The sequence below is a fragment of the Diabrotica virgifera genome, chromosome 3 (assembly GCF_917563875.1).
Source record: "Diabrotica virgifera virgifera chromosome 3, PGI_DIABVI_V3a".
NCBI classification, from domain to species: domain Eukaryota; kingdom Metazoa; phylum Arthropoda; class Insecta; order Coleoptera; family Chrysomelidae; genus Diabrotica; species Diabrotica virgifera.
The window spans coordinates 216,466,294-216,493,405 of NC_065445.1; the positions used below are offsets into that span (position 1 = coordinate 216,466,294).

General features: G+C 31.5%; 1 protein-coding gene across 1 annotated transcript in view; it reads left to right on the forward strand.

Moving 5' to 3' along the window:
* LOC114338156 (potassium voltage-gated channel subfamily H member 8-like) overlaps nucleotides 1–27,112 on the forward strand; it is an 816,479-nt gene that overhangs the window by 434,926 nt on the left and 354,441 nt on the right. The window contains exon 6 of the mRNA XM_050647257.1: nucleotides 4,338–4,537. Coding sequence (XP_050503214.1) covers nucleotides 4,338–4,537 — 200 coding nt within the window. The remainder of the gene's footprint in view (nucleotides 1–4,337; nucleotides 4,538–27,112) is intronic.

Genomic DNA, 27,112 nt, shown 5'->3' on the forward strand with positions numbered 1-27,112 from the left:
CAAGAAAAAAAAAAGTTATAATGAGAAATTTAAAAAATAATCCTAAAATAAAAAATCGTTGCAAGTACTTATTACATTTTGAAAAATAATATCTTATTCAAAAATAATCCTCGAATTTTTTGTAATACAAAATTTTAAAGTAAACAAAATAAGCTTTTTTTATTATATAATATAATATATACCTAAATGTAGAAGAAAAAAAGTTATAATGAGAAATTTCAAAAATAATCGTAAAAAATGTAAAAAATAATATTTTTTTTATAATAGGTATTATATATTATATAATATAATATTATATTATATATACTATATATAATATAATATTATATAATATACAATATATCATATAATAATATAATTTTATTTTTATATTATGTTATAAAAAATCGTTAAAAGTATAAAACTTTGAAAAACCATAATCTCTTTAAAAAAAAGTCGTACAACGTTAGACAGTAGACCATTTTAAAGCTAATTGATTTCTATTTCTATTACGTGTACCATTTCATATACCTAAAGTTACGTGGAAAAAAGTTACAGAACAATATTTGCGAAATTACAAGGAAAATTGCCCAAAATTGCTGTGAGTGGCGAACTTTGAAAAATCATATTTCGAAAACTATAAATCCTAATTACCTCTACTAAACAACATTTTAAAGAAGAAATATGTAGATTTTTTTTCTGTAAAGCAATGTCTATACCTATATCCTCGTGAACAAAAGTTATGGGACAAAAAACAAAATTTCTTTCTTTTGGGTTTCTTTGTGCTTTTTCTTTTGAATATATTTTTGTAAAAAAAGGTATCATTGACTTTAAAAAGCGATATTTAGATAGGAAATTTAACCAGGAACAATTTTTATGTAGGTATGTTTATACCAAAAGTGCATAGAACTCACCCTAATGTAACCTGTGCCCAGGGACTAATTCACCCATTTCTCAAAAACGCACCCCTTTAAATGATAGCACTCCGCGGTTTTTTCATATATAGATGTCCATTGACCATATGAAATAATAAAACCCCGTTAACGTTGTAGTTCCTTTTAGCTATCTTATTTTGAATATAATCAATAGCCTATTAAGATCCAAATGTTTTATAGAAAAAAAAATGGTGCAACTTTTAATATCGATGTTATCCATTCCCAAAATAACGCTTATTTTTCGTTTTCGAGATACTGGCCACAGATGACGAATGGCTAATTTTGGTCTCACTTTATGTTTTTGATAGTACTGGAAACGAAAATTTGGTTTATTTTGAATTTTAAGTGAGGGAAAATTATCAAAACTGCAATTTACCCTAAAAATTAAGAAAAGAGAAATCACGTTTTTCTGAAACTTTTGAAGAACTTTTAATCTCAAGTAACTCGAATTTCGTGCAATTTTTTGGGAAAACTTGACAGACAGCTTTTAAAGTTCATTAAAATACCTTTCAAACGAGCTCTGACAAAAGTTTTTTGTATAAGCACTGACTGACTTATGAGGAAAATAAAGTCGCTATCTGCTTCTTTCTTTTTGAAAAGCAAAAATTAAACACTCGTCGTTTCAATTCTAATAGAAATGAATAGCTTCCCACTTGAAATTATCTTTATTTGAGTATAGTTGATAAGATCCATGTGATTTGACCGGTTTGGAATGCTTTGTTTAGAAAAAATAGTTGATAAAATCGAAAATGACATTTTTAAAATTTAAAAAAAAGTGCATTTTTCTTAAATAAATCTGAAAGTGTTCATATATGAAAAAATGTTTCAAATATTAATTATAGAATTTCTTTTACTGAAAATTTTGATTTTTTTCTTGTTTATGTATCATGAATACTTTTAGATTTATTTAAGAAAAATGCACTTTCTTTTAAATTATAATAATGTCATTTTCAATTTAAGCAACTATTATTTATAAACTAAGCACTCCAAACCGGTCGAATCACATGGATAGTATCAATTATACCTAAATAAAGTTAATTTTAAGTGGGAAGCTATTAATTTTTATTAGGATTGTAACGACGGGAATTTAATTTTTTACATTTCAAGAAAAAAATAGCAGAGAGCGCCATTTTTCGTCATAAGTCAGTCAGTTCTTTGCAAACAAAATTTGTCAGAGCTTGTTTGAAATATTTATTAATGAGCTTTAAAAGAGGGTTTTTAAATTTTCCCAAAAATTGCACCATATTCGAGTTATTTCAATTGAAATTGCTCTATTTCAAGGTTTTTTGAAAATAACCATCTTTAAAGAGCAATAACTCAGTCGTTATTCGGTTTACCTAGGTTTTCTCTACGCGAATCTCTTTGATTTTTTATTAGCCACAATTTTGTTTTTAATAATTTTTTCTCTGAAATTAAATTTTTGTAAGTTATTCATGAAAAACCAATATCAAACGGGGTTTTTTCAATGAAAAATGCATAGTTTCAATCGGAAATAACTTGGAAAGTCTCAATTTTGCAAAAAAAATTTATAGAGCAAAATTTCCTCAAAATTGGTCACTCTATCGATTTCCATAGTTATTTTGATTAAAAAACTCCATCCCCAAGATGGGGTTGTTTTCAACCCCAGGGAAAAAGCGCACTTCGGCATAGGGTAGATTTTAACAAAGTTTATAATTACTACCTAAATCCAAATTTTCCAGGAAATCGACCTTTGTTCTTAAAAGTCCACGGTTTTACAGTTTTTTTATCGCTGATGAATGCTCTATGTGATGAACTGGAAGAAATAAAGGCAGTGAGTACAGTCAGTTACACAATGGGTTGTAAAGAAACAGACTAGGGGCGTTAAAACCGCAATAGCCATATAAGTAGTTATAAAATATCCTAAAAACGGTTTTTTTACTTCGTAATAATTTGTTTTTCCGGTTATTTTTATTTGTCTTGGTTAAAACCGTTTTTTTATTTTTAAAGTAATAACCGGTGAAAAACCGAATAAGTTACCTCTGAAAAAAATGAATTACAAAAAATGCATAAATTTTCCACCCACGCGCGCTCGAGTAACTGCAAAAAGCCCCGCTTGGGCTTCCCTACCATAAGTTTTTTTTTCGACGAATTGATAATAAACACTGAACCTAAGTTGGTTAAAATATTTTTAATTTGAAAAGTCTAATTTTATTTAGTTTAATTATTAAATTATACAGTTAGTAACAATTACCATCTCTTATCAATGTCATCGTAACATCCTTTATTTTTAAGTATTTTCGATGGGAAATAAGCCACAATTTTACCAAAAAAATGAATTTATTAACGTTTCGACGCCCAAGTCGGGTGTCGTTGTCAAAATACAAAATAATACTAAATAAACAAAAATGTTGTTGCTTAATAAAAAATTCTTCTAATAATTTATTTAATCTGACTCATTTAGGTGAAACACCAAGACCATTAGACGTTAGAATAAGTGAATATCAATCTTATATTAAAAATAGAGAATTTGATAGATCTCAAATATGTCAACATGCATGGGATAATGAACATAGGGTTCAGTGGAGAGATTCAAGTATAGTTCTAAAAGAAACAGATAGTAAAAAGAGAAAAATCAAAGAAGCGGCTCTAATTATGCTAAACGAAAACAATTGTGTCGCAAATTCGTCGGTAGAATGCTGTAGGATGTGGTTACCCATACTAAAAGAGGAAGTCAATAGAAAGAAAATACCATGATTAGTAAGTCATTAACATATCGAGTTAGTACATTTTTTATATTTTATTATATTTTATATTATTAATATTATTTATAATTTAAAATAGCATTTAAAGTCAGAATTTGGTATTAGTTTTGAGAGTAAAATAAATGTAAGCCCAAATACTTACCTACGATGTCGGGATAGTATCACGAGGTTTTTTCCTGGTTTTCCCTCGTGATTTACTATGGGATCTCTAGCGCGAGAATTTTACTGCCATCGTTGCATTTGGTTGTCTTTTTAAAGACAGATCACATGCTATGATTTTTTGTGGCGGATATTCTTGAGTTGGGGTTGATTTCATGTAATCGAATGAACTATCTTTTAGTAAAGTCGTCCCAGGAATGCAACTCATCAATATTGGCAATATCATTTTAAAGTCTTCTACTTTAAAATATATAATACATACCTGAATTGCCGATATAAATGAGTCAGATTAAATAAATTATTAGAAGAATTTTTTACTAAGCAACAACATGTTTGTTTATTTAGTATTATTTTGTATTTTGACAACGACACCCGACTTGGGCGTCGAAACGTTAATAAATTCATTTTTTTGGTAAAATTGTGGCTTATTTCCCATCGAAAATACTTAATTATAAAAATGCCACAAGGAAATAGCTTCAGACCAACATCCTTTATTTTTTCTGCAATACTATTTACTTTTAAACTAAAATTTAATTTTCAGCCCTGATGCACGCCGTGGTGTTCGGTAACGTGACTGCAATCATTCAAAGAATGTATTCTCGTCGCTCCCTCTATCAGCAGAAATGGCGTGATCTCAAAGACTTTCTGACTCTGCATCAGATTCCGAAGGAATTGAAGCAGAGAATGCAAGACTATTTTCAGACGATGTGGTCACTCAATCACGGCATCGATATCCATGAGGTATGTGATTGATTTTTATACTTGGTTAAAGACACTCAATAGAGTTATTTAGTATAAGAATAATATTTAATTCAAAAATTTGACATGATTGTACATAGATTAATCCATACAAACAGCGGCAAAATTAACAGAACACCTTAAAAATGGGGCATATTAGATGTCTCGAATTTCCTAAACCTTTTGTCCGATTTGAGTAATTTTTTTAGTATGTTATAGCCTTATTATTTAAGAAAATCGATGTAATGATATTGTTGTTAGACAGATAAGTGTCATTTTATACCGGGTGTAACAGTCATACTGTGTTTTTTTTTAAGTTCGGAACAGCCTGTGGAATATTTTAACATAAACATATAGGGCAGTCAATGAGGGTATTTGGCTCCGAATTCAATCCTACTACATCGATGTACTTGATATTCTCACAGTAAGTAGGGAATAGCTCAAGAAATCAAGTCTACCCTAAGCCGATATGCGCTTTTATCTTGGGGGTGGTTCCCACCCCTTCTCGAAGGTGAAAAATGTTTTGTTTAAAATAGCTACGGAAGAAGCTAGAGAAGCTAAGTTTAAGCAAAAACTGTTCTATAATTATTTTATGAAAACTCAATACTTTCTGAGTTATTCGTGCTTGAAAATTGGCTATTTTCATGGAAAAAGACACCTTTTCGGACGGATTTTTGCGAATACCTTAAAAACTATGCATCTAACGAAAAAACTATACAAAATATTTCTGTAGGTTATAAAAAAACAAACAGATTCGTTCCTTCATACATAATCTTCTACTTAAAATACAAAGAGGGATATGGTAGGTAAGAAGAGTTTGTTTTTTGCTGCATGCTTAAATCGGTGTATTCAACTTGAAATAACAGAGAAACCGTCGATTTTAGGTGTATAATGATACTAATAACTTTTGTAGTGCTTGAAAAGATCCTTCAAATGAGCAATACTAAATGTCGATTACATTCAAACTAAGCGAGATATTCTGCAAAAAATTGATGACTAATGTATTTTAAGAAGAAATGAGAAGTATATTTAACCCCTCATCCATCAGAATTTAAATACATCGTTTTCCTTCTACAATACTTTTTATTATAGTGTTATTTCTGAGTTCAAACAGTTGGACTGGATTAAAATGAATTGTTTTTGAAAAAAATAAGATCAAATTATAGAGCGCTTTTTTAAATTTTCTTAAAAACCTTTTTTTGTCCATGTAACTCGAAAAAGATAATAGATACGAAAAAAAGATACTACACAAAAATGTAGGGCTTTTTCAGATAAAAATTTCCTTTTTATTTTTGATTATTGTATCTCTTATCATTTTTAAGTTACATGGAGAAAAAGAAGATTTTTAAGAAAATGTTAAAATGCGCTCTATAATTTGATCTTTTTATTCAAAAACCATTCATTTTAAACCCATCCAACTTTTTGAACATACAAATAACACTATAATAAAAGGTATTCTAGAAGGAAAACGATGCACTTATATTTTGGTGGGTGGGGGTTAAAATTACTTCTTATTTTTTCTTAAAATACATTAGTTATCAATTTTGTTTGCAGAATATCTCGCTTAGTTTTAACGTAATGGACCTTTATACAGTGCTAGTCAAAAGTCCGTACCCCCCTCCCTCGTATCTTTTGAACGGTTATACCTATAATAGTGGAATTTGGAGAGAGGAAATAAACGGACGTAAGCTTCTTAACTAGTCATGACAGGTGACGTAATAGTGACAGATGACGTTACAGAGCCACTGTGACCGATAATTTTAAATTGGACCTTATGGCAAGTGATGCCTCGTTTGAAAGGTATTGAAAATACCTATTCAGTCATACTAATTTTGTTTGAGTTTAAGCTAATTTTGATGAACAAATGAAATAAATATGAAATTGTAGTTTCGCATTTAATTAATAAAAATTCAAAATTCCGCCTATGATTACTTGCCAAACAGGTTGACGTTGACGTAAAAACTACTAGAGAATTAAAAAACGTCAACTTTTTTGACAAAAAAACCATAGGCGGACATTTGAATTTTTATTATTTAAATTCGAAACTACAATATTATATTTATTTAGTTTATTCACCAAAATCAAAATCGACCTAAACCCAAAAAATTAGTATGACTGAATAGGTATTTTAAATACCTTTCAAACGAGGTATCACTTGCCATAAAGTCCTATTTAAAATTATCGGTCACAGTGGCTCTGTAACGTCATCTGTCACTATTACGTCACCTGTCATAACTAGTTAAGAAGCTTACGTCCGTTTATTTCCTCCCTCCAAATTTCACTATTATAGGTATAACCGTTCAAGAGATACGAGGAGGTACGGACTTTTGACTAGCACTGTGTAGCTCATTTTATTTGTCTTTTCAAGCACTACAATAGGTATTAGTAGCATTATACATCTAAAATCGACTGTTTCTCTGTTATTTTAAGTTGAATACACCAATTTGAGAATGTACCAAAAAACAAACTATTTTCACTTACCATATCTCTTTTTGTATTATAACTAGAAGATTTACGAAGGCAAGTGTCTCTTTTTTTTTATAACCTACAAAAATTTTTAATATATATAGTTTTTTTAGTTAGATGCATAGTTTTTAAGGTATTCGCAAAAAACCGTTCGAAAAGGTATTATGTTTCAATGAAAATGGACAATTTTCAACCAAGAATAACTCAAAAAGTATTGAGTTTTCAAAAAAAAATTATAGAACAGTTTTTGCTTCGAATTAGGTTCTCTAGCGAAGTCCCTGGTAATTTTAACCAAAAAATTTGCCACCCCTCAGAAGGGGTGGGAACCACCCCAAGGTAAAAGCACACATCGGCATAGGGTAGACTTTGGTAGTGTATTTGGTAGGGTAGGGATTAAAATCCATGCAGTAGGATAGAATTCGGAGGTAATATTCTATTCTTGCTCCCATTGACTGGCGTAATAAGATATGCTTTATATTTATATTATAAAATAGTGTAATTAAAACTCAATTATATTTCAATAAATTAACATTTTGCTTTAATTCATTCGCTTATTTGATAATAAACGACATCTGTACTTTTAAATTACAAATAATGAGGTATGCTATTTGGACTTGATCAATATCATTGCAAATCTCGAGAACTACTGTTTCTACCCCTTCTAAGGCTCTAGGAGGTGGCTAACGCTGTCGTAGGTGGCAAACGCTGTCGTAGTTTTCTGTTAATTATGTCACACAAATTAATGTTCGATCGGGTTAAGATCTGGACTATGCGATGGCCAATTTAAAGTCCGAAGTTTTATCTGTTGCAAATATTCGATTACAATTTGTGAATGTGAGGTCTTGCATTATCGTGCATTAGCAAAAAATTTTTACCAATATAAGGAGCCGATAGCAGGGTAGCTAAGTCCTTCGCTATGTTAGATCATTCCTTGAACACACTCATCGCGGGTCAAATTCCTTGTAGCGCTTTCCATTTCCACTAAAAATTAAAAAAATGCGGACTTAATAGGGAACTTGCACTAAAAACTTTTTTTGCATAAAATTGTTAATTTATGTTTTAAAATGTTATATTCAAAATATTACGTCTTAACAATGGATAGTGTACTTACAACATCTAATCAAAGTTCCGCGCCTAAAATTTCCGTTTTAAACAACTTCAAAAGCGAGACCTGGGGTCTGACGTCACAGGCCACTCGTATCGTTTGCCCGTTCGGGGTGGGCTATTGCATTTAATGCAATTTGCCCATAGATAAATAATATAGTTGTAATATCTTGTTTTACTCTGTGGCAAAAATGAATTTTTCTGTGACAGGCAACATACATATTAACATTTTATCTCTGTTGACATGTATCAAAAAGTTCTTTTTTATGAAATTACTTTTGTCGTTTCTTGTGTTGAAGAACAAAGAAGAAACAAGTAACTTAAAAATAAACAGAACTTTTAGTAATAAAAGTAAGAGTAACTAAAAAGTATTGGTGCTACTATAGTATGCGGTCTACAGTCGGGTTTCTACTATAGCTTGCGGTCTACCGAGGAATGCGGTGTAAGTATAAGCTGAGATGATAAAGATATTAACTTGTAAAAATACAATAATGATTCTTCTTATTTATGCGTATTATTAACTTTGTTAAGAAGGATTTTGTTGGCTATGTACACGTTCTATCGGTACGTCTGCTAATCACCATAATCTTTTCTCAGAAGGCTTTGAACACAATAATGAAAGGCTCCAGTAGGTACTAATAAACATTACAATAAAATATAATCTTTATTATAATGCAAATTACACCGTAATCTTTTCCAGGATATACGAAATCCTTCGATTAGAGGTAGGTAGATCAAACCCACGGGGTAAACCGTATACTGTAATATAATGGTACCAAACTATTGTTATAAACGGTTTAAACATGCTTATTAATAACTCTTACTTAATTGCCTTGACACTTCGCATTTATCCAATACAATAGCTTTTACTACTTTTTATAAAAGTTGCCACGATGAAGACATCAACGGTAGGTAAGTTAGTCAGATTGACCTTTTGAAAAACCCTCGTCCGTCATATTATGCGTTTTAAACTCTTTACAAAGTACAACTAGTGAGTAGCACTCAACTTTATCAATTTCAGTTTTAAACTAAGCTGATTGGGAAACTACTTATTACAATATGTAAGATGAACATAAATAATACTTAGGAATTTTCCATTAAAGACGATTAAAATGTAATATACCCGTGATACCTACCCTAATCGCGTTGTTTCCGACTAGCTAGCCCGGTTGACCGACCGTGGCCCGTGACGTCGAACCAATAGAAGGACGTTCAAGAGCCTCCTAAGATATTTGAATTTTATAGCATTTTCAAAGCGTCGTAATTAGCGTACGGGTTAAAAATATTTGTTTTTTGCGCATGCAAGCGTTTTAAGATCATGTTACCGTATGTTTTTTAATATCATTTTAATAATTTAAAATTTATGCAAGTTCCCTATTGAAACTTTAAATAATAAATCTACTAATTTTCACAACAAACCAGACACTTTTTATCTGTTAACAATTTTACATATATTAAACTGGTAATTACTTATAGCCTACTTTAGGCTTGTCTATTAAACTAAGCAGAAAATGAGAATTTATTGGTGAAAATCGTTGCTAGTTGTTAACGTACCTAACTTTTTTATTATTCAACATACGCAAATGAATAAAAAAAAATGGTAATAAAGCTTAGCACGACAATTTAGTTTTAATTTCAATATTTTATATGTGCTAGGATATTCCTCAGGCTGTTCCGAAATTTAAAGAAAAAAGCCAGTATGATTGTTACACCCGGTATAAAGTGACATTTACCTGTCTAGCAACAATATTATTACATCAATTTTCTTAAAAAATGATAAGGTTATTCGCTCCGTGCACGACTGACGCGACACCTAGCGTAGTTGCCTGAAATTTTTGGCGACCACAATTTGACGTTAAACATATGATACACATATGACATACTTGACGTTAATGTAATATTTTTATTTAATATTTTTGATAACATTTATTATACAAACAATAAGTTCAAGTGTCAAGTAAACGTCAAATTAAAAAACGGATGTTTTGAAGTTTACTGAAGAAAATATCAATTTTAAGGGTTTTTCTTTACTTTTTCGTTATAGTTTAGTTGTCGGTGTGAACATTAATTAAGTGTACATCGAAAGCAATTAGGTAGTGTGAATTATTATTACCAGATTTTAACATTAGCTGGTTCCATTGAACTATTACTTTTGTGGTGTGTGTCATTACCAAAGTTTAATAAACAATTTACATGTAAGTAAATCTAAAACTAGTGATAAAATACCGGATGACTACAAGCGGTTGAAAAAGTATAATGTCATGAAGGTTGGGGAAATTTAAAAACTGATTTGCCCCTTAAGCAAAGATGGTCTTCGATTTGTACAATTCGCTAAAAATCGAGTCTACCGTCTGGCATCAAGTGCAGTCCTTATGAATCTGTGTTTAGGGTTCCTGCCAAAATTGGTTTGAAAACTTCATAACTGCCATGCTTCTATAAAATATTCTGACTGCAGAAGATTTGGAAGCGTTGGCGGAACAAGTAGAAAAAACCCAGTCAGGCCCTGATTCTAAAGAGCGTGAAGAAGTAAAAGTGGATGAATCAAATGAGCTTTTAATAAAACAAGAACCTGAACAACCTGAGCAACCATCAATGATTGAATATGATGCGATTCCAGAAGAAATATCTTCTAATCAAATTTCAGGGAGGCAAGATTCTGTTGCAATTAAACGGACACGTGCAAAAGAAGGTCTTGAAAAGCAAGCGAAGAAAATCTTTAAACAACAAAGTTGAAATTTCCCCCTGGTTATGTCGGTGATACGGTAAAATTAAGAGTGCCAGATGTTGACAGGGCACAAAGTGAATCTAGAAATGTTTTGGTTGTTATTATGAGTGTTCAAAATGAATTATATGAATTGGGTAATAAAGAAGTTGTATAGCAGAAATCAATTTACCATCTGCAAAGAATCAGTCATTTCTCTAGACATTGTACCAAAACTAAACATTTCATTGCGCGAGTATGTTAGAAAAACGTTTTGTGCGGTGGGCAAGGCTATCAGCGATGTGCTTGCAAAAGTAAATGTAAAAAATGTAAAGTTGTGTAATTCTAATCAAATAGTAAGTAAGTAAAGTAGTATTAATTAAGGCAAAAAAAAACTTAATTCAGGTTAAACAAAATGTGTCCTGTTTTTAATACAGTTCAATAAAAATCACACTTTTTGAATAGAGCTATTTAAGAATTTATAATATAACAACTCTGTTTAAATTTACTGTTTCCATTTCATTTTATACTTTTTCCTCTGGTTCTTGGTAAATGTATAGAATTACGGGTAAAAGTAGATAATTTCCTACATTTACCATCGACTTTGGTAATTTTATACAATTACCAAGTATCAACTTTTACCGCAACATATTATACCTGTTGTACTAAGGCAAAACCTGATATGTCAAAAATTATCGATTTTTCGCTTTTAATGCTAATATGTACATTGGGCGATGAAGAACATGATGGCAAAACCATACATGGCTAAACGCATCCATGTAACCAGTAGATCATCAAATTAGTTTCCGATATGTCAGTTTCATTTCATTTGGTTGGTGCCAAAACCCGATATGAAAACATATCGGCTTCTGGCGTCGTCTACAGAAGTGAATATTATTTGACTTATCCGATTACGATGTTTGGCTCCAACCATCTTAATATTAATCCTAATGGGATTTATAATTTAGTTGCTTAATTGTATTCTTTTCATAAGCAGCATTAGTTAGTGGCAGTCTGCATTCAAGTAGTGAGTTTTTGCATCATTGCGAGGATTTTACAAATACAAAAAATTAATAAAAAGTTTAAGTAGCAGGGGGAGTAAGCTTGTCAACATGTAATTAAATCGTCAGTTGTTATCGATAATTTAAATCACATTTCATATTTTAATTAATTCATTAATTACTAGGTATTGTAGCATGTTCTGATATGCAAAACTATTCGCGGAAGAACTCACAAAAAAGTATTTACAGAGTAATCTCAATATAAAAATTGTATTAATAATGAATGAAACTGATTATCATAATGCTGCTTCTTACAATTTATTCCGTGAAGTTTTTAAACCGACAGGTTACTTATTAAAATAACCTCATGATGATACATGCAAGACGTGTGATTCTTTCATATTAAAGGTCAAACAAAGCACTGACACAAACGAAAAGATTCAGTTAACCAATGAATACAAGAATATGGCAGACCAAGGATACAAACATTTGCATGGTCACTATGTTTTCATATTTCGTCAGTAAAAGCAGCCGTGTTAATTGTGAAGATCAAAAGTTTCTTTTACCAGGACATGCACACCTACAAGCGTTGTAGATCTTGCTCATTCTGAGAGGTCTAAAAAGGCTACTGAGGTCCTAATTATGGTGCCTCGAGACTGGTTCACATTTGTTCGGACTGTAAGGGGTAAAAACCCATTTCAGGTTCACCAGATGACACAAGATCACATATATTCTCATTTTCAAAAGTTGTTCATGATCACTCAATACGAATAAACACTGACACCAATGGTAGGAGATTAAACTGGCTGGAAATTAAATGTTTAGATACGAAAAAAAGTTTGTATTAATTTAATTCAAAACAAAACTTGATTCAAGACTTGATTTAAGAAAATTAAAAACAGAAAAACGACCTATTTCTATATTAACCCAATGCTACAATGGGCCACTGACCATTAACCTTCTTAAGAAAAGGGATCTTCTCAGTCTTCTTCCATTGATGTCTTCTGAGTGTCAAAGGTTTTATTTAACCCTGGAAACAAACGCCAATGATCCAGAGTTACCAGAAGGCGACTGTGAGGAAACAACTGAGAACAGTATTCTTATTATTTTTTGTTTTACATTTTTAATAAATCCTTAACACTTTACACTTTATCCTTAAAACTTAACACTTTTTTTGTGCAAAATATAGGCATGTACCCAGTCGGGATAGCAATTGACCTTGCATTAGGAGCTGCCCCAAATTTTATTTTCTAATCTTTAGGGAGGGTCAATATTAGTATAAATTTAAAATCTCGACTGAATTCCGCCGTTGCGTTAGCCGCCATCTTGATTTTAAACGAGAACCGATTTTGCTCAATATCTCCGCCATTTTAAATTTTTTGACAAAAAGTGTAGAAACTGAAATTGTTGAAAATACGATTTTCTATAGTTTCATTTATTATAATTTTTTTCGTGCGGTCGATATTTTCCGAGTTATGAGGGGAAAATAGTGACAGTTGTAGCATAATAATTGAATTATTGAATTATCTCGTTTATTATTAGTTTTACAACAAATATATACCTATACAAAAATGAATAGAATTAAATTTTGTAGGTGCAAGATAAATGGTAAAGGTGCGAGCGTAAAACCTGATTGATTTTGTAGCAATTTTTTTGTTCAATATCTCCGCCATTTTCAACTTTTCGACAAAAAGTGTAAGAATTGAAATTGTTGCAATTACGATTTACTACAATTTTTCGAGAGAACCAGTGGCGGGTCTACAAGGGGGGGGGGAATGGGAAAATTCCCCCCAACAGGGTCCAAAATTTAAAAAAAAATTGTTGAAACATCACGATATATTAGCTGACATAAAACTTAAAATATCGACAGACAAATTCAACCAATCAAACCCGCTAGTTAATAAAATTAAGTGAACTTAATGCATATCATGTCTTTTTATGTCTTTTATATGTATACTTAGTTTGGTTGATGTTTCATTGGAAGTTTCAAAAATTGTATAAAATACTTATAATTCTCTTTATTTTTGTTTATGTACAATTATGTCGTAAAGTTAATAATAAATGAGACAATTCAATAATTATTATGCTTCCCCTCCGCTTCCATTATTTTCCCCCTTAACTCGGAGAATAGTGATCGTATAAAAAAATTGTGCCAAAGAAATTGTAGGAAATTGCATTTCCAACAATTTTCTTTCCCACCATTTAGGTTGAAAAGTTGAAAATGGCGGAGATATTAAGCAACAACAGTTCTCATTTAAAATCAATATGGCGGCTAATGCAACCGCGGAATTCAGTCGAGATTATAAATTTACACTACTATTGATCTCTGCTAAAGGATAGAATTATAAAATTTGGGGCAGCTCGGAAACAAAATTCAATTCAATAATTATGCTTCCCCCACCACTTTTTACTATTTTCCCATGTAACTCGGAAAATATCAACCGCATGAAAACAATTGTTAAAAAGAAATTGTAGGAAATTTTATGTGAACAATTTTAGTTGAAAATGGCGTAGATATTGAACAAAAACAATTGCTATAAAATCAATCCGGTCTTACGCTCGCGCCATTACCGCATACGTACTACCTTAAATATTAATTTTAGGAAAAAAATGAAAGATCAAAATTATGTAGAATTTAATTCTCTTCATTTTTGTATAGGTACATATTTGTTGTAAAACTAAAACGAGATAATTCAATAATTCAATAATTATGCTACAACTCTCACTATTTTCCCCTCATAACTCGGAAAATATCGACCGCACGAAAAAATTATAATTAATGAAATTATAGAAAATCGCATTTTCAACAATTTCAGTTTCTACACTTTTTGTCAAGATATTGAAAATGGCGGAGATACTGAGCAAAAACCGTTATCGTTTAAAATCAAGATGGCGGCTAATGCAACAGTGGAATTCAGTCAAGATTTTAAATTTATACTAATATTGACCCTCCCTAAAGATTAGAAAAATAAAATTCGGGGCAGCTCCTAATGCAAGGTTAGGCCTGTTATTCGTCTAACCCGACTGAACTATGTACCCAGTACATAGTTACGTAGCGAATACAGTTATGGAGTATTCATAACAGACATGTCAGTCTATTTAAATATGTTTGTTGTCCTTCAAAATTTGACAGATATATGCCACGAAAGATAAATAGTATTTGTTTACAAACATATTAGTAGGGTTTTGAGGTTCCTATAAATCCCAACTTAATTACAACAACACCGCGAACTTTAAAATTTGTCTGCTGCAAAATCAGGTTTTTTGACCTACATTGTTTTGCCATAGTAACACAAATACTATCAAATATATCAAATATATTATTATATCAAATACATATATCGAAACTACCACAAATGTAGTTTCGATCATAAAAAAATGTCCACCAGATTACAATATACCGGCGATTAATAGCTATTTGTATATTTGACGACATTCATGTGCAAAATCCAATATCACAGTGTATCGGAATATATAGCAACCAAAATAATTAATCCTATCCGTTTAATGTGTGGCACCAGCAATTTAATTTCAACAACAATCCATAAACCTAAAAACAATATTTTGGTAAAGTTACTCGAATGAAAAGCACGTAAGGTATTTTATTTAACTCAATAATATTGTTTGAAAAGTAAACAGTTTCTGTATGAACTGCGTACAGTTTTAATTGCATGAATGTTTTAATATTATGAATATTCAAGAGTGTCGTATGCAAAGAACAAATTTTAACGTGATTGTAGTTGCTCTATTCACGCTGTTGTTATTGTAATTAGTTCTGACAGTTTTGAAGGCTTTGTTCGGATAAATTACAGCAATAAAATTTACTGTAAATGGAGACAGACAAAAAAGGGAAATAGAGAGAGTAGACTTATTTGCATCGTCATCCCTTTTGTGGCTGTCTTGGTTTCAAAGGTAGACACTGTTTTTCTAAAATTTTATATTAATAAAAAAAACAAGTCTTGTTTTTTATTTTATAGAAAATTTAGCAGAGCAAAAAAAATGTACTTTCAGTAAGTACACAGTTTATATTAAAAATACTTTTTATGCAATACAAATATTCTTTCAAGAGTACTAGGTAAAGGACAAAGATTTATGATATACCACAACATGGTTGTCGAAATCATCCTCCCAAATCTTCCATTACGAAATACAGATGAAAGCTGCGCCAAAAGTAATTTATACAAGATTAATAAATTTGCTGAATATCTCGTGGAAACATTCCAGACAAATCAAGGTACATAACACCACACTTGAATGGGAAAACGTCACACAGGCAAAATATGAAATTAAACTATTCGCCCCAAAAATAATTATCCAAAGAAATTAAAGTAAACTTAGATCCGAGGAAAGGACCAAGGATTGATTTAATTACTTGGGAAATCTCAAAACCACTCCATAAAAAAGACATAGTAAAGTAAATATATTATCTTATAAACGCTTTCTTCAGATATATCTATTCTCAAGATAAGGAAAGTAGCGGAGGTCATAATGATCCTAACTGGAAAACAAACAAATACAGCACCATCATACATAGCGATTTCCTTACTACCTGTAATTTCGAAGCTATACTAGAAGCTGTTGCTGAAAAGCTGAAACCTCTCGTAAACGTTAAGGCACTTATTCCATCACACCAGTTTGGTTTTAGAGAAAGGCATTCAACTATCGACCAAGTCCATAGAATCACGGATAAAATAGAGAGTCCATTGTAGAAGTCCACTGGAAGGAAACTTAGTTTGCTTCGCTATCTTTCTCGACGTGGCGCAAGCTTCTGATGAAATAAGACACGAAAGACTACACACTACTTAAGCAGGATTTTGCCAAGAACATACACATAATAATTATTGAAATCATATATTTACTACCCAGAACTAAAAGAAATCAACGCAGGTGTACAAGCTAAGTGTGATAGGACCAGTCCTATAGCCATTATAAACTATATCCCTGAATTAGCATATAATACAATAGCTACCGTTAATCTACTACACTCTAAGCTGGAGCTGTATATTAGTGACACTCAATATGTGTTTCGCAATGGTATGGGTACCAGAGAGGCATTATTCTCCTTCAACGTGCTGACACAGAGATGTTTGGATGTTAACCGTCCTCGTTACGTCTGTTTTATAGACTAAAATAAAGCGTTTGATAAAGTAAAACATGATTGACTCATGGAAATTCTGAAAACTAAAAACCTACATGAAAGAGATTTAAGACTAATAACACACCTCTATTACAATCAGCGAGCAATAGTAATAATTGAAAAAGAAACATCTGAAGAAATGGAAATAAAGAGAGGAGTCAGGCGAGGCTGCATACTATCACCTCAATTATTTAACGCTTATTCTGAAGAAGTAATGCGAGAAAATCTGGAAGATGAAACAGTCGGCATAAGAGTAAATGGAGTCTTAGTTAACAACATCAGATATGCAAATGATACAGTAATAATAGCCGATAGTTTACAAGACTTGCAAAGACCCATGAGTAAAATAGTAAGGTGTAGTAGGGAGTACGGACTCTCTCTAAATATCAAAAAGACGAAGTTTATGAAAATTAGTAAAAACAAACATAATACTAACGAAATCTTAATAGTAGAGGGCCAACAGATCCAAAGAGTAAAAAAGTACACTCACCTAGGAACACTTATAACAGAAAATACTGACTACACTGCAGAAATCAAAGTCAGAATCGAAAAAGCACGTTCTAATTTTATGAAAATGAAAAAGGTCCTATGTAGCAAAGATTTAAAATTAGCTCTTAAAGTACGCCTAACAAAATGTTACGTATACAGTGTACTATACTATGGAGTGAAATCATGGACGTTTAATGTAGAGACAATGAGACGGCTTAACGCCTTTGAAATGTGGATTTATAGAAGAATTATGAGGCTTTCCTGGGTAGATAGAGTTACGAACAACAAAGTACTGAGAAGAACAGGTAAAGAGAAGGAAGTTGAACTTACAATTTAAGAAAGAAAACTACAGTATCTTGGACATGTAATGCGGGGCGAGAAGTATGGCATCCTGCGACTCATAATGCAAGGAAAGGTAGATGGCAGAAGACGCATTAGAAGAAGACGAATTTTATGGCTGACGAACCTGAGAGAATGGTTTGGATGCAGCTCAAAACAACTATTTATAGCTACTGCCTCAAAAATTAAAATAGCTATGATGATTGCCAACCTCCGTAGCGGAAATGCCACCTGAAGAAAAAGAAGAAGCTACCGTTGCTGATGATACTACCATATATACGGCCAGTATATAGGTGAAGACTATGAAGAAGCAGCACGAAACCTACAAGCCTCTGTTAACACAGACTTAACGACTGTACTAAGTGCTGGCGAATTAAATTAAGCGAAATTAATTCAATGCATATTAATTCCACAAACAAGAGAAAACAATATATCTCTGTTAATGTAAATAATACTCAGATACCATAATGCCGATACCGCAAAAATATTTGGATAGTACATTAGGCGCTAGGCTACTCTGGAGGGCCCATGTTAAATAGAAAAGAGAACAGCATCAAATATAAAACATATTGGTTATTAAGAAGACACTCTACTCTGAAGAATCTACTATAAGAATCTACTCTGTCAATTTACTGGGGTTGTGCTAGTAAGCTTCGAGCAAGCGCTGGGAGAACTACAGAAAGGCGTATTAGTCAACGGAGTGCGTCTGAACAACATTAGATATGCCGACGACGCTGTAGTTTTTGCAGACAGTCTAGATGGTTTGCAAAGAATAATGTCGCGCATATCAGATATAAGTAGAGAATACGGACTTGATCTCAATACGAAAAAAACAAAGTACATGGTAGTAGTCCATTCTTTCACGGTTTTTGCTCTAAATTTTAAAGAACCGCTTGGATTGACATGAAATTTGGCATACTTATAGCTTACATGTCAAAGAAAAAAAGTGATATTGTACCGATGTGTGCTTTTGCCCTGGGGGTGAAAAAATATATGTCCAAAATAAGTCCGGAAATGGGTAAACTGACTAATTTTAAGTAACTTTTGTTCTATAGAGCTTTTTCACCAAGTCAACACTTTTCGAGTTATTTGCGAGTGAATATGTTCATTTTTCAACAAAATAACCACATTTTTAGACGCTTTTTCGCAAATAACTCAAAAAGTAAGTATTTTGTCGAAAAAACGTTCTTAGCAAAAGTATAGTTTATAAAAAAGTAAAAAAAAATTGTGTACGCGTTAGGTCTCTGGATCTCGTAGAACCGGAGTTATAGCCAATGAAAAATAGATTCATATTCACCAAATTTTAAATATAACATTTCGACGTGCAATATCCAAAAAATTAAGCACTTTTTGGGGAAAACCCATTATAACTTTTTTATAGTGTTTAAAAAAAGCTTTATTTTTGTTTTTACAAAAAGTTTCTAGCATTAAAGTTAAGCAAGTTACGCTCAAAATAAAAATGGTCCCTTTTGTTTTTTCAAAAAAAAAAAAAAATCGGGAAGACCACCCTCTAATTAGCAACTTAAATGAAATTAATCGTTACCTCTTCACAAATTATTTTACTTATGTTGTGTTTATATAATCTGTAAGTTTCATCGATTCAAAGTGCTAATTTTTGAAAAAATTTGGTTTCAAAGTGAAATTTTTAAAAATTTAAATTTTGAAAAATATGCTTTTTTTTTCAAAATAACTTAAAAATTGTTAGAGATACCAAAAATCTCGAAAAACAAAAAAAGTCAGATTTGCTTTTCTCAATATCATGTATTTTTTTGTTTTTCTGTTAGACAAAAATTGATTAAGATTTGGTGTTTCTAAATTTGCATACATTCCTGATCAGTGACTCGTTCAACCCCTTTTAACTACAGCCCTTTCAATAATAAGGACTTTGAACCGATGAAACTTACAGATCATATAAACAATATATACACGAGTCAAGAAACTTGTGAAATCGTAACGATTAAGTTCATTTAAGATACTAATTAGGGGGTGATTTTAACGATTTTTTTACCAAAACCAAAAGGGACTAACTTTATTTTGAGCGTAACTTGTTTAATTTTGATGCTATAAATTTTTTTTATAAAACAAAAATAAATCTTTTTTTAAACACTTTAAATAAATTTTAATGAGTTTTCCCCGAAATGTGCTTCATTTTTGGTTATTTCACGTTAAAATATTCTACTTGGAATTTGACGAATATGAACCTATATTTTATTAGCTATAACTCTGCTTCTACTAGGTGTAGAGATGTGATATATACACCATTTTTTTTTTAATTTTACAGGCTATATTTTTGCTAAGAACATTTTTTCGACAAAATACTTACTATTTGAGTTATTTGCGAAAAACCGTTTAAAAGCGTGGTTATTTTGTTGAAAAAATGAACATATTCACTGCCAAATAACTCGAAAAGTATTGACTTGTGAAAAAACTCTAGAACCAAAGTTACTTAAAATTAGCCAGTTTATCCATTTCCTGCCTTTCTTTGGACGAATATTTTTTCACCCCCAAGAGGGGGTGAAAACCACCCCCAGGGCAAAAGCACATATCGACACAATATCACTTTTTTTCTTTGACATGTAAGCTATGTGTATGCCAAATTTCATGGCAATCCAAGCGGTTCTTTAAAATTTAGAGATTTTGCAATATTTTACCGTTAAAGAACGGACTATGGTCAGTAAGCGCGAAATATAAATACACAGCTTTTGGTTAACCAACAACTAATTGACAGGATCGACAGCTACACATACCTTGGTACCAACATAAACAGCTAGTGGGACCACTCAATTGAAATAAAACAACCCATAGGAAAAGCGAGATCAGCGTTCATAATGATGAAGTCTCTTTTCAGAAGCCACGATTTACCTCTTGCTACCAAAATCTCTATCATCAGATGCTATGTATTTTCTACGTTATTATACGGAGTAGAGGCCTGGACACTTTCCGAGGCTTCTTTGAGAAAACTCGTGGCATTCGAGATGTGGTGTTACAGGCGCATTTTGAGAATCTCGTGGGTGGATCGTGTGACTAATGTTGACGTTCTACGTAGAATAGGCAAGGAATGCGAGATTATTAACAAAATCAAAGAACGCAAACTAGAATATCTTGGCCATGTTATGAGGAATGAAGAGAGATATGGCTTGTTGCAACTCATTCTTCAAGGCAAGGTATTTGGAAAGAGAGGACCAGGGAGAAGAAGAATATCTTGGCTTCAAAACCTGAGAAAGTGGTTTAATACATCGACAACCGGACTATTCAGAATAGCAGCAAGCAAAGTTAGGATAGCCATGCTGATCGCCAACATCCGGAACGGATAGGCACCTTAAGAAGAAGAAGTGCTAGTAAGAGTAATATAGACATTCAGCAATTCCAAAAATACGCTAAGGAGTATTGTCAACCTTTCTTGGTACTATAGGAATAGTTAGCTCCACAGGGGCCTAGAAATGATGCTGTTAACAAGACTATTGCAAAATTTGCCAAGAATCATGAACAATGACTTCTTTAACACGTTAATGTTGAGGTCATTCAGCTCCTCGATAAAACGCATCTGGCTAGAAGACTCAATCAGAAAAACCCTTTGAAACCCTTAGCGTAGTCTTCGAAAAACCTGATTTTACTGAAAGTGTCTAATAAGATACGTTCCAGACAGTGTGAGTTGTTCATATTTAAAACCATTAAATCATATTTTTCGTAAAGTAAACGCTACCTGCTGGAAACGCTACGTGCATGATAATATGCAGCGATCTTAAAGGTCTTAAAAGAAGTAATGTAGGCTAGAAAAAAGTTGCTCATTGATCATATTGTTTGATCAGATTGTAATATCCTTAAGCATCTTAATAGTATTTAATAAATAAAAAAGATATTAAATATTGTTTGAAAAGTAAACAGTTTCTGTATGAACTGCGTACAGTTTTAATTGCCTGAGTGCATTAATATTATGAATATTCAAGAGTATCGTGTGCAAAGAACAAATTTTAACGTGATTGTAGTTGCTCTATTCCATTCACGCTGTTGTTATTACAATTAGTTCTGACAGTTTTGAAGCTTTGTTCGGATAAATTACAGCAATAAAATTTACTGTAAATAGAGACAGACAAAAAAGAGAAATGGAGAGAGTAAAATTACTTGCATCGTCACTTCTCTTGTTGCTGTGTAGGTTTTTAAATGTAGGCCGTGTTTTTTCTAAAATTTGAGATTAGATTGATAATCCGTTTATCCATTTATATTTTACTAAAAATTTGGTATTTAAATACATAAATAATCGCTCTTATTCTTGATATATTTTGATTAATTTTCTCCGTTCCTTTCTGTTTTTCACTGTGTTGTTTTTTGCCGAAATGTATCCTTACATTGTAATATCTCCACTATGTCTCTATTCCACTCTTTTATTGGTCTACCTCTTCTGTTTTTCTCTATTTGTTTAGCTTCTCCCACTCTTTTCATTTGCCTGTTATTGTACATTCATGTTATATGACTGAACCATGCCACTTTTTTCTCCGTTGTTGTGTCAAGTAATGATTTAATTTTAGGTATGTTTCTTACTTCTTCATTTTTGAGTCTGTCTGTTCGGGTATAACCTGGTATAGTAAGTGATAACCGGTGAAAACCCGAATAAGCTACCTCTGAATTTTTCGATCCGTGCGAAGAAGTAATTTTAAACTGACCAATACCGAAGTCGACTTAATAAAACTGATGACTGATTTTTATTTCTTTCGATCCCAATTGGCTAATTTCAGCTTCCAGTTCCCTTCTTCATCCCACTAAGCAGTACCCAATACGAATCTTGAACGTTATGAATCCTCTCTTAGCGTTATGCCTCTTTATTTTTTGCATAATATCATTGTAGTTACCCCCGAAAAATAACTTAAAAAGATAAAAATTTACAAAAATGTACAGCAAATTACTTCAAATGGAATTTGCGATGCAATGACATAAATATGAGAACTATCACAATTATATTTATTATATTATGGTGTCAAGTTTATATTTCGGGTCTAACTACAATGATATTATGCAAAAAATATTGTATCGCAGATTTAAAATGCGTTTATCTCGAAAAAAAAAATTGAGTTTAGGGAGATGAATGCAGTATACCTTTTTTAAGTAAAAACATTGAAAGAATAGGAATTTTGATTCAAAAAGTATATAGAGTGGGAGATAAAAAATTTTGAACGTATTAAATAAGTGGGGAAAGACGTATGTGGCGCCCTCTGGGTCATCATTTTTGGTGGCGAATTTAGATTTCTCATCCCAAAAAGAATCCCGCATACCAAATTTCGTGTCATTATGCTTGTCAGGAAATATTTAGGAATAAATAAAATAAAAGTTTGCTTTGACAGCCTGTATCTCGATTATTATCTACTTTCGTACTAAGGTAAATTGGCTTAAATCGACCTATTTTAAGCTCAGGAATGTAAGGTTAAGCTATGGCGCATTCCATACTAAACACCCTGTATATCGGAAACTACTTACACAATATTTGTGGAAAGTATGGAAGATTACAAATTACGGAGAACGTACAAGAAATTATCTTGAAACCGATTATTGACTGCAAAAATTAGTTCTGCATTTTATATTGGTTAATAGTATGTATAGATGCAGGTGCACCTCCCTGAAAATAATCTTGGTGACACCCGTGCGTGCTTTGAAATTTTCTTCATATCTCTTCAGGATTTCATCGAAATCAGCTCGACACAAATAGTCGACGTTACTTTTTCCCAAAGAGCCCCAATGATTTGGTGACATATACTAATTATTTTGAGACATTAATTTTACTTTTTTTATGATATTTATGAATTTGTATTAAATATGTTGTAATATTTTTCTTTTAGAATCGTGTCAATGTCCATTTCTACTAGTAGAGGATCCGATACAAGGTCGATCTACACCGATCTGTTTAATGGATAAAAATTATTATGATTATTTCATTCATAGGAGATTTTGACCAATAGAAAGCTACAGAAATCTGAATTAAATCGATAATTTTTGATAATCTCCCGTCGTTAAGTATATTACGTCAGATGCCCTTCGTTGCTACGAAAAAATACATTCAGTGACATTAATGACAATTAATGTTTTAAAAATTATAAAAGTGATGACTTTCAGTCGTCAAATATTTATAAAAACTGTGTGTTTAATGGTACTAATTTGTACTTACATATATAAATTGCAATAAAATTTTGGTTTTGAACAGTTTTACTCATGAAATAATCGCAACAAATTGCACTCGAACTCTGAAATTAATATAGAATTTTTGCTCTCGTGACACTTTGACATAATTTCACTCGCCTTCGGCTCATGAAATTAAAACTGTCAAAGTGTCACTCGGGAAAAATTCAATAATTTCAGAGCTCTTGTGCAATTACTACTGATAATTTTATGATAACATTAGATATTATGTAATTTAGCATGTTATCAACTAAAAAAAAGTAGGATTGGCCGATCTAATCTTGTTCTAATTATGATTAATTATTAATTAAAAAATGACATTTTTTTATAAATTAAAAAAATTCGACCCGGGCAGATATTATTTTAGATTTTTTGGATCATTCTAAACAAAAAAGATCTTTTGTATTTTTTCTCTAAAGTTGATCGTTTTCGAGTTATAAACAATTAAAACTGAAAAAGTACGAAAGATGACAATTTTCAAGGATTAAAAACACAAGTAAAAGATATCGTTTTTGTAATTATCATGTACATAAATTCAAGCTCAAACCTTTTTCTATCAGGTCTCGATAAGAATTTTAGCCATGTTTTATTCTAAAACATATTTTTTAATTGTTAATTAGAAAGGTTTCTTATGGGGCGACAGGCATTAACAACTAAAAAACAATGTTTCATAATGAAATAAGTCCAAAAGACTTATCAAGAACTGATAGCATAAGGTTTGAACTTGAATTTAGGTACTTCGTAATTTCAAAAATGGAATTTTATACTTATGATTTTGAGCCTTAAAAATCATATTTCGTTCTTTTTTCAGTTTTTAATTATTTATAACTAGAAAACGATCAACTTTAGAGAAAATTTACAAAAGACCTTTTTTGATTAGAATGATCTACAAAATCTGAAATAATATCTGCCCGGGTCGATTTTTTTTTATTTATAAATAAAAAATGTCATTTTTTAGTTATTAATTATAGTTAAAATTAAGGGGTATTCCCATCTCGGCTCACTATAATCCTTCAGTCCTTTATCATACCCAGGTACATTTTAAAAAACCCCCAGGTCGGCTCGAAGATTAACAGGTAGGTATTAGTAGGTATAATAATAATTTTATCTTGGAATTATAGATTAGGAAAAATTTTTATTAACATAGAAAAACATTCTACCCTGAATACCCCCTCCTTCAATATTGTACAGAAATTTTAAGTTCTTTGCGAATTTAAGAAACAGTTTTCTCGGTTGGAAATGGCCGTGGAATCGATTTCGCTACTGATACATAGGATAAAACCTGATTAGATGTTTAAGACATATTGACTGTTTGGGTATCTGCTACGCCACTGCTCATGTAGTCAAAAACAATTTTTTTCTAGTTGAAGGTACACTAATGTCACTGTTTTTGCATTATGTTTTACAAAGCACGACAAAATACAGACCGATGTTACTCGCTCGACACCTCATAGTGGAATCAATTAATCTTTCAATTAACTACTAGTTCAGTATCCAGACAAAATAGAGTATAATGACATTTTTGAAGCCCAGTATAAGTGAAATGTTTAGTCAAAGAGAAAAATTGTTATTAATTAGTGTGTGAACATTTTTAAAGAACAAATACGAAAATTAGCTTCAGGTGAAACAAACTGGAGATGTGTAAAGGATAATTGCAAAGATTTCATCAAAACAGTTCGAAAAAATAAGAATCGAATTACAACTAGTATAAACAATAATCATAATCATGATCCAGGATCAGAAAACCTATTAGAAAGAAAAGTCTTGAATATGTTAAAATAAAATAACTTGAATATCTTATTGTATAATGTATCTATTTAATAAAGTTATTCTATCAATGTATTTTTTTTTTTTTTCATTGAGATGTAAGATTATTTGGTAGTAACAATTAATATCCTATGAGCCGAGCTGGTATATTTTATTTTGGGCAGTTTTAATCTTTGCGCCGACTTGGGACATTTTTAAAAGACCTATCTGTTTCTTGAGCCGAGATAGGCACTGCCCAAGATTAGATCGGACAACCCTTATTTTTTGTAATTGTTAGCATGCTAAATAACTTATCCAATAATTTTTATCCATTAAACAGATCAGTGCCGATCGACCTTATATCGTATCTTAGACTATAAATATACCTCAAAAAATCCATTTCTTCTTTTTACTATTAAAGCGGAACTGAACATGTTATTTTCGTGACGTCCTATCTGGAAAAGTTCTTTTATGACTTTTAAAGTAGATTTTAGAAATATTCCCCGTGGGACGAAGGTAAAACTCCTCCAAATTGTCCTATAAAGACATCGAAATATGTATGTAGCAGACGTACTTTCCGGATATTGCCCACCTGCTGATCCTATACGCCGAGACAAAAATACTGTAACGTCGAGGAGTCGGCTCCCGTTTTTTATTACTTTGTTCTCATTTTTCGTTATAAAAGTTTTAAGGTTAAGTTATTCTGAACTGTTAGAGAGTTGAACTTTTTAACTAATTAAATCGATGTTTTTTTATTTGTTATTTTTTAAATAACAAAATTATTATTTATTTTAGACCTATCAAGATGTTACCGGCTTTGGGAGAAAGTATTGGAAACGGTTGTATACGAGCAAATTCTTGATCACATAGATTTTAACCATATTTTAATTAATCATCAATCCGGTTTTCGTAAGAATCATTCATGTGAAACGGCTGTTCAACTCTCAATATGTAAATTTAAACAAGAAATAGATAGAAATAATTATACAGTTGCAGTTTTTCTAGATCTTAAACGAGCGTTTGAAACGATTGATAGATACATTTTATTGGATAAGCTAAAAACCTATGGCATTAATGGAGCTGTTCTGAATTGGCTAAGGAACTTCTTAACTGACAGAAAGCAAAGAGTAAAAATCTCTGATGTATTATCCGAAACTGTCAGTAATAACGTTGGTGTACCGCAGGGTAGTGGACTTGGACTATTGCTTTTTATATTATATTTAAATGATATAAATTTGTTTGTGGACTGTGAATTTATTAACCTTTTCGCTGATGGTACCCTTTTGGCTTGTAGCGATAGTTCTATTGAAGGGGCGGTTGACAAAATGAATCACGTTTTATGTTCAATGTCTAAATACTTAAAACTTAATAAACTTAAATTAAACGTAAGTAAGACAAAAGCCATGATAGTTACATCTAAATTTAAGTAC